We start from the raw sequence: 8,456 nt of genomic DNA on the forward strand, positions 1-8,456 counted from the left end.
GATAAATACTGTTAACTGATAGCCTCTTAATTCCCACTGATGACTTATATCCATAATTCTCACACTGGGGCGAATGGACCCTCCAACCCCAGTTCCAGGAAGAGGAAACACTCGTGTATTTTTTTATGTGCATAGAGTGTGTAATGATCAAGTCAAGGTGTATAGGATATCCTTCTCCTTGAATGGTCTATTGTTGACTGGAAGCCTTACCACTAACAGTCAGTGAACACATATTTTGTATATTATATACTATATTCTTATAATAAATCTAGAGAAAAAAAATGTTAAGAAAATCATAGGGAAGAGAAAATATATTTACTATTTATTAAATAGAAGTGGATTATCAAGAAGGTCTTGATCCTTGTCTTCACATTGAGTAGGCTGAGGAAGGGGAAGAACAGAAGAAGGGGCTTAGTCTTGCTCTCTCAGGGATGGCAGAAGAGAAGAAAATCCAGGTATAAGTGAACCCACACAGTTCAAACCTATGTTGTTCAAGGGTCAACTGTATATTCTTTGGTGAAATGCCGATTTTTGTCTTTTACCCTGTTTTGTTTTTTTGTTTTGTTTTGACTATTGAGTTTTGAGAGTTCTTTATATATTCTAAAAGTTTATAGTTCTATATTTTACATTTAAGTCTGTAATCCATTTTGAGTTAATATCAGTGTAAGGTATGAGGTTTAGGTTAGGGTTCATTTTCTTTGTCCCATGGATGTCTAATTGTACTAGCACCTTTTGTTAAAAAGCTTTCTTTCCTCCACTGAACTGATTTTGTACCATTATCAAAAGTCAGTTGAGTGTATATGTGTGAGTCTGTTTCTGGGTCTTCTATTCAGTGCCTTTGACATAAGTGTCTATGTTGCCACCAATAATATGCTATCTTGATTACTGTAGCTATAGAGTAAGCCTTAATACTGGATAGAGGAATTTCTCACACTTTATTCTTCTTTATCAAGATTGTTTTAGCTATTTTAGGGCCTGTGGCTTTCCATATAAGTTTTAGTGTACGCTTGTCTATTTTCTATAGAAAATCTTGCTAGGATTTTGATTGACATTGCATTGAGTCCTTATCTTTTACTTGTGGAGGAAATTATGTGATTTATAGGATTTGCTCCAAAATAATTTGAGATGGTTGAAAGTAGGTGAATGAGACAGATTGGCCATAATTCTTTAAGGTGATAAGTGCATAATGTATATTATTATACCATCTTTTCTGATTTTGCATGTGTTTAACATTTTCCATAATAAAAAGTTTAATTGTCTCATATTAAAAGAAATGTGTTAGTATTAAATATTAAGCTCAAACACCTGAAATGTCTACTGAAATCTAGTTCTGTTTATTCTTTTCACGTGGTCTGAATTTAATATTATTTTTCTGGGTCATTATTATTTATCAGTTCCATTTGGAAGGTTTCATATGGTCAATTTCTGGAAAAGGAAGCAGCGTTTATCCTGAGGGTACTGGGTTCATACACAGTAGATATAACTTATACTTTGTTTTATTTTGTAGGCACTGCTGAGAAAGATCTAGAAAGTGCTAAACTTGTACAGATTTTACATAGACTGCTAGCAGATGAGAGAAGTGCTCCTGAAATCAAATATAATTCCATGGTCCTGATATGTGCTCTTATGGGATCTGGTAAGTATTCTTCTGTCATCTGATGTCCATAAACATATGGTTCACATTAAATATTAAACATGGAGTAATAGTAGATGATGGCTTTGGGTTTTAAAGCCATTAGAAATTAGTTTATGGAGGTTGTAAGATTGCTTTTTCCCCCGGTTACTGTAACCACTCATTTCTTTATGGTAATAACATTGAAAATCTCTTCTAGCTGTCTTGAAATATACACTACATTGGTATTTTCTAGCCATCCAACTGTATAATAGATAGAATTACTTTTCACTTAAGATATTCCCAAAAGATTCTTACTACAATAGAAAGTGTCATATAGTGAATCTAGACAACATTCAGTATTGCAAAATCAGTAAGTCTCATGAACCCTAAAATGTTATTTTATAGCAAGCACAGGTTCTGATTTTGTATGCCATAATATTAACTAAGGAATTTGTTTAGGAGGCCAGGCACAGTGGCTTATGCCTGTAATCCCAGCACTTTGGGAGGCTGAGGTGGTGGATCACTTGAGGCCAGGAGTTTGAGACCAGCCTGGCCAACATGGTGAAACCCCGTCTCTACTAAAAATACAAAAATTAGCCGGGAGTGGTGGCACACGCCTGTAGTCCCAGCTACTCAGGAGGCTGAGGCAAGAGAATCGCTTGAACCCAGGAGGCAGAGGTTGCAGCCGAGAGATTCTGCCACTACTCCAGCCTAGGCAACAGAGCAAGACTCGGTGTCAAAAAAAAAAAATTGTTCAAGAAATCATTGGTATATCTTCTTTTTTTTTTTTTTTTTTTTTTTTTTTGAGACGGAGTCTCGCTCTGTAGCCCAGGCTGGAGTGCAGTGGCCGGATCTCAGCTCACTGCAAGCTCCGCCTCCCGGGTTCACGCCATTCTCCGGCCTCAGCCTCCCGAGTAGCTGGGACTACAGGCGCTGCCACCTCGCCCGGCTATTTTTTGTATTTCTTAGTAGAGACGGGGTTTCACCGTGTTAGCCAGGATGGTCTCAATCTCCTGACCTCGTGATCCGCCCATCTCGGCCTCCCAAAGTGATTACAGGCTTGAGCCACCGCGCCCGGCCATCATTGGTATATCTTCTATGGACATTGGCATATCTTAGTATATGTTCTGTGGACACTTGAAAAGAGTGTGTATTGTGCAGTTATTGGGTACTGTTGTATAAATGTGAATTTGATTCTGTTGGTACTAGTGTCAAGTTTCCTGTATTCTTGCTAGTTTTCCAGTTAATTGTTCTGTCAATTGTCAAGAGGAAGGGTGTTGAAGTTTCCCGCTATAATTGTAGATTTGCCTATTTCTCCTTTCTGTTCTGTCCATTTTTGCTTAACATAATTTTCAGCTCTGTTATTAGGTACCTACACCTTTAGGATTGCTGTGCTTTCTTGAGGGATTGACCCTTTTATCATTATATAATGTAGCTCTCTCTGGTATTTTGCTTTGTTCTCATCAACTTTATCTGACTTTAACATAGCTACTTCTGCTTTTTATTATTATTATTATTACTATTTTATTTTCTTTCATGTGCCACTACAAGAAGCCATCCTATTTTCTTTTGAATAACATTCACATGATCTTTTCCCACTCTTTTAGTTTCAGTCTGCTGTATTGTATTTGAAGTGAGTTTCTTGTATGCAGCCCAAAGTTGTATCATTTTCTAATCTACTCTACCAGTCCCTTTTGTGTATTTAGACCATTTACATTTAATGGGATGACTGATATGGCTCAAGTCTGCAATCTTATTTTTGTTTTCTGTTTGTCCCATTTCTTCTTTCTTTTCTTTTTTCTTTTTTTTTTTGAGACAGAGTCTCACTCTGTCACCCAGGCCGGAGTACGACGATCTCGGCTCACTGTTCTTTATTTCTGACTTCCTATGGGTTAAACATTTTTTAGTCATTTACATTTATTCTTCCTCATACGTATATATATATATATAATTTTTTTTTTTTTTTTTTTTTTTTTTTTTGGTGACAGAATCTTGCTCTGTTGCCTAGGCTGGAGTGCAGTGGCGTGATCTTGGCACACTGCAACTTCCGCCTCCAGGGTTCAAGTGATTCTCATGCCTCAGTCTCCTGAGTAGCTGGGATTACAGATGCCTGGCACATCACACCTGGCTCATTTTTGTATTTTAGTAGAGGCGGGCACTCTGTTGCCCAGGCTGGTCTTGAACTCCTGACCTCAGGTGATCTACCTGCCTTGGCCTCCCAAAGTGCTGGGATTACAGGTGTGAGCCACCACGCCAAGCCTCTCATATATATCATTCTTAAATATTTCTTCTACATATATTAGAATCACATTAGACAGTGTTACAACTTTTCTTTCAAACACCAAACATATTTCAGAAAACTCTTTGAAAGAGAAGGGAAGCCTATTGTATTTACTCACATTTTTAGATTTCTTATTTTTGTTATATCATTCCCTTTCTGTTTAGAGAACTTTCTTTAGCCATACTGCTAGCAACAAATTTTTAGCAAAAAAAAATTTTTTTCTTTCGTAATGAAAGGGAAATGACATTCTCAAATGAGAGAAAATGGGTATAGGATTCTGGATTCACAGTTCTTTTCTTTCTTTACTTGAAAACTATTGTGCCACTTTTTTCTAGCCTCCCTGGTTTCTGATGAGAAATCCACTGTGTTCCTATGTGTGTTTTTTTCCCCTGTAGGAAACGTGTCATTTTTGTCTCTCAGGACTTACTTTGCGTTTAGTATTCAAAGGTTTGACTATGATGTGTCTTGGCATGAATTTCTTTGGGTTTATCCTGTTTGAGTTTGCTCAGCTTCTTAAATTGATAGGTTTATGTCTTTTGCTAAATTGGGAAGTTTTGACTGTTACTTCTTCAGGTACTTTTCAGCCCCATTCTGTCCACTCTTTCCAGACCTCTGATGACACTGATGTGAGATCTTTAATTATAGTCTTGTAGGTCCCTGAGGTTTTGTTCTTTTTTATCCCCAGATTATTTTCTTTCTGTTGTACAGACTGAGTAATTTCTATTGTTTTATCTTGGAAGTTCTCTGATTACTTTCCTTGTCCCCTCTATTCTGATGTTGAACCTATTTTTATTTCAGTTATATATTTTAGTTCAAAAATTTCCATTTGCTGCTTCTTTATATCTTCTATTTCCTTGCAGAGACTTTGAGTCTTTTCCGTTTGTTTAGGCATTTTTAGAATTGTGGTAAAATATACAAAACATAAAATTTACTGTTTTAACCTTTTTTAAGTATATAGTTTAATGGCGTTAAGAACATTGCTGTGCAATGACCACCAGCATCCATCTCCAGAACCACCTTCATTTTCCCAAACCGAAACTCTGTACTCATTGACCAATAACTCCCCATTTACCCCTCCCCACAGCCTCTGGCAATCACCATTTATTTTGTGTCTCCATCATTTGACAACTCTAGGCACCACATATATGTGGAATAATCAACTTTTGTCCTTTTTTGTCTAGCTTATTTCACTTAGGTCTTTAAGGCTGATCTGCATTGTAGCACATGTCAGAATTTCATTTCCTTTTAAAGCTGAATAATTTTCCATCATACGTATATATCACATTTTGTTTATCCATTCATCAATCCATGGACATTTGGGCCATTTCCACCTTTTGGTTTTTGTGAATAATGCTGCTGTGAACATTGGTATACAAATATCTCTGAGTCTCTGCTTTTAATTATTTTTGGTATATACTCAGAAGTGGAATTGCTAGATCATATGATCATTCAATGTTTAATTTTTTGATTAAATATTGTTTTTATTAATTAAATAGTGTCATACTCTTTTTCACAGTGGCTGGACCATTGTCCATTTCTACCAGCAGTACACATGGATTATAATTTCTCAACATCCTCATCAATATTTGCTGTGTTTTAGTAATGGCCAAACTTATGAGTGTGAGGTGGCATTTTACTGTGGTTTTTATTTGCATTTCCCTAATGATTACTGATGGGAATCTTTTCATGTGTTTGTGGGCCATTTGTATATCTTCTTTGGAGAAATGTCTATTCAAGTCTTTGCCCATTTTTAGAATTGAAGGGTTTGTTGTTGTTGTTGTTGTTGTTGTTATTGTTGAGTTGTAAGAGTTTTGGTTTTTTGAGACGGAGGTTCGCTCTTGTTGCCCAGGTGGGAGTGCAATGGCGTGATCTCGGCTCACTGTAACCTCTGCCTCTCAGGTTCAAGCGATTCTCCTGCCTCAGCCTCCTGAGTAGCTGGGACTACAGGCATGCACCACCATGCCCAGCTAATTTTGTATTTTTAGTAGAAACGGGGTTTCTGCATGTTGGTCAGGCTGGTCTCAAACTCCTGACCTCAGGTGATCCACCCACCTTGGCCTCCCAAAGTGCTGGGATAACAGGCATGAGCCACCATGCCTGGCCCAAGTTGTAGAAGTTTATACCAGTACCCCACTATTTTGATTATTATAGCTTTGTAGTAAGTTTTGAAATCAGTTAGTATGAGAACTCCAGCTTTGTTCATTTTCAAGATTGTTTTGGAGATTTAGGAGCAAGGTCCCATCTTTAACCTTTTTCTTTTAATTTAAAAAAAAAGGAAGTTTTAATTATTTTTTTTAATTATAATACATTCCTAAGAAAGACATTGCTAGGCTACTGCTATGTCTTTTTCCAGAGTTGTTTCTAGTTTTATAGCTTAGTCTTGCCAAAATAAACATTTTGGGTATATGTTTTGGATAGATTGTATAATAATATTAGAACAACCTAACAGAATCATATCTGTTTTTTGTTTTGTTTTGTTTTTTGTTTTGTTTTTTTTTTGTCTTCCAGAATCTCTACACAAGGAAGTACAGGATTTGGCTTTTCTAGATGTCGTATCCAAACTTCGCAGTCATGAGAACAAAAGTGTTGCCCAGCAGGCCTCTCTCACAGAGCAGAGACTTACTGTGGAAAGCTGAGAACTGCCCGATACACGGCATCATCCCATCTCTAATTTCCCCTCTGTCCTCCATCCAGCGGCTTCTTCCGCTTCATTCTCTACCATACCACTTGTGCATGCATGTAATGTTCTAATACCAGTTGAAGAACTGCTGTAGGTACCTCCCTAATAAGATTTCTAAACCCATAGTTAGTGTGATCATGACTTTGTCAAAGGCAAGTCTCCACCCATAACTGTTCTCTTGTATCCCTGTTGCTTGAGCTACATTAAGTAGAATGTGCATGTTGTAGTCCTATGATGATGTAAACTTGGTACTACATAATGACTTGCTCCACACATGCAGTAAACTACATAATGATGTACTGGTAAACTAGAAACAAAGAATGCAGCAGGATCTGTCTAGCATATTAAAGATGAAACTGAATTGGAAAAATAGCTCCATTTTTTGGTGCTTGGGAAGCACAGTGACCAAAAAAGCTGTATGGCTGCTTATTCATTAGTCTTTCCTACTAATGTCAAACCCATGGTACCTAGAGTTAAATAAAATTCCAATGCCCTTACTCTTTAACCTATTGTTTCTCCTTTTTCCTTTGTAGACTATTGAAACTGCCACAAACTTGGCAAGACTTTCTGAGGTTTCTGATTCCATATTTAATTGACTATTATCAATAGCCTGATATTGAAAAACATTTGTAGTTTTCAGTGTGAAACTAAGGGGTTGAAGAATCGCTATTGGGTTTTGCCTGTATTTTAGATTCTGATACATATGCTGTTTCACTCAGGAACTACTTCTACCAGTTGATCAGCATTATCCAGCACTTGTCTTTAAAAGTCATTTGGCACTTGTTTGTTTTCAGCAGAGACAATTGAGTATAGTTTATTGAAGAATGGATTTTTTTTTTTTTTTTTTTTTTTTTGCTGTTTTTCATCATTCAGCTAGAAAGTGAGAAGTTTTATCTTCCATGGTCCTTTTAAATCTTGTTAGAACTAGCAGGACGTAGGTGGAAAGATGAAGAAATAAGCTTGTCTAGACTAAAGAAAGGAAAGCAGGTTATAAAAGCCATAGTAGCCAGTCCAGTTTATTCTGCAGATGGCCTCATACCAATCGCTGTTAGTTTCCCACCTCCACTTTCCCACTGAGAACTGCAGCAATTTTAAAGGATATGAGAAAGCCAAGACTCAAGAGATGAGAAGATCCCGTTGGCAAAATATAGTGTACTCTTCACTGCCACTGCCACCACCAAATGGGTTTTTAGAGCTTTGAAACACAACCTTTGTAAATTAATGAAAACCTCCCTGTGACCCACCTGCCTTCTCCCCATACCCGAATTTGACCACTACTGGCCTAAAGGCAAGATGGGCTTCGATATAGAAGGACTGCAGGACAGTAGAAAGGGCTGCCACGGAGGTGACAAGAGCTCCTTCCTCTCCAACATGTGATGCTACACATCTCTGTGGGTGATCTAAGTTGGACTTTTGACTCTAAAACAGCTATAATCCAAGAAAGGTAAAATTCTAATGGAGGTAAAGAATCCTGACTGACTGTTCCCTTTGATGTCCAAATAAGGGACTGTCGTGAGTACTTATGCTACACTTACTATAAGAATGATATTGTTTGTCTTTCTCCTGGGCTGGATAGCGGACTATATTTTATTATAGGCTTTGAGAGACATCTGTCATGTTGCATAACTGTCCATATTAATAACTTAATAAATAGTATATGAAGCTATAATGGCATCATTTGGTTTTTTTCATATATTTTATCTATATTTCCAACTCCTAGAATAGGGCTTGCTATTGATGTTCAACAAATATTTGTTGACTGAATGAATGAATCCTGCATCCATGAAGTTTCCAGACTGCCTGAACTAATTCCAGAAAGATAGACTGACTGACTGATAGAGAGTTTGAGATTTGATAGTTTGTCTGACTTTAGGGAAAAA

At 37.1% G+C, this 8,456-nt stretch overlaps 1 protein-coding gene across 32 annotated transcripts in view; it reads left to right on the top strand.

Annotated features, from left to right (window-relative positions):
- RAP1GDS1 (Rap1 GTPase-GDP dissociation stimulator 1) overlaps positions 1-8,242 on the top strand; it is a 173,575-nt gene extending 165,333 nt beyond the window's left edge. For all 32 annotated transcript variants that reach the window (XM_074040181.1, XM_074040183.1, XM_074040191.1 and 29 more), the window contains 2 exons: positions 1,508-1,636; positions 6,405-8,242. In XM_074040181.1, coding sequence (XP_073896282.1) covers positions 1,508-1,636; positions 6,405-6,532 — 257 coding nt within the window. In that variant the 3' untranslated portion in view covers positions 6,533-8,242. The remainder of the gene's footprint in view (positions 1-1,507; positions 1,637-6,404) is intronic.
- Positions 8,243-8,456: the final 214 nt, after the last annotated feature.

Source organism: Macaca fascicularis, chromosome 5 (assembly GCF_037993035.2).
Source record: "Macaca fascicularis isolate 582-1 chromosome 5, T2T-MFA8v1.1".
NCBI classification, from domain to species: Eukaryota; Metazoa; Chordata; class Mammalia; order Primates; family Cercopithecidae; genus Macaca; species Macaca fascicularis.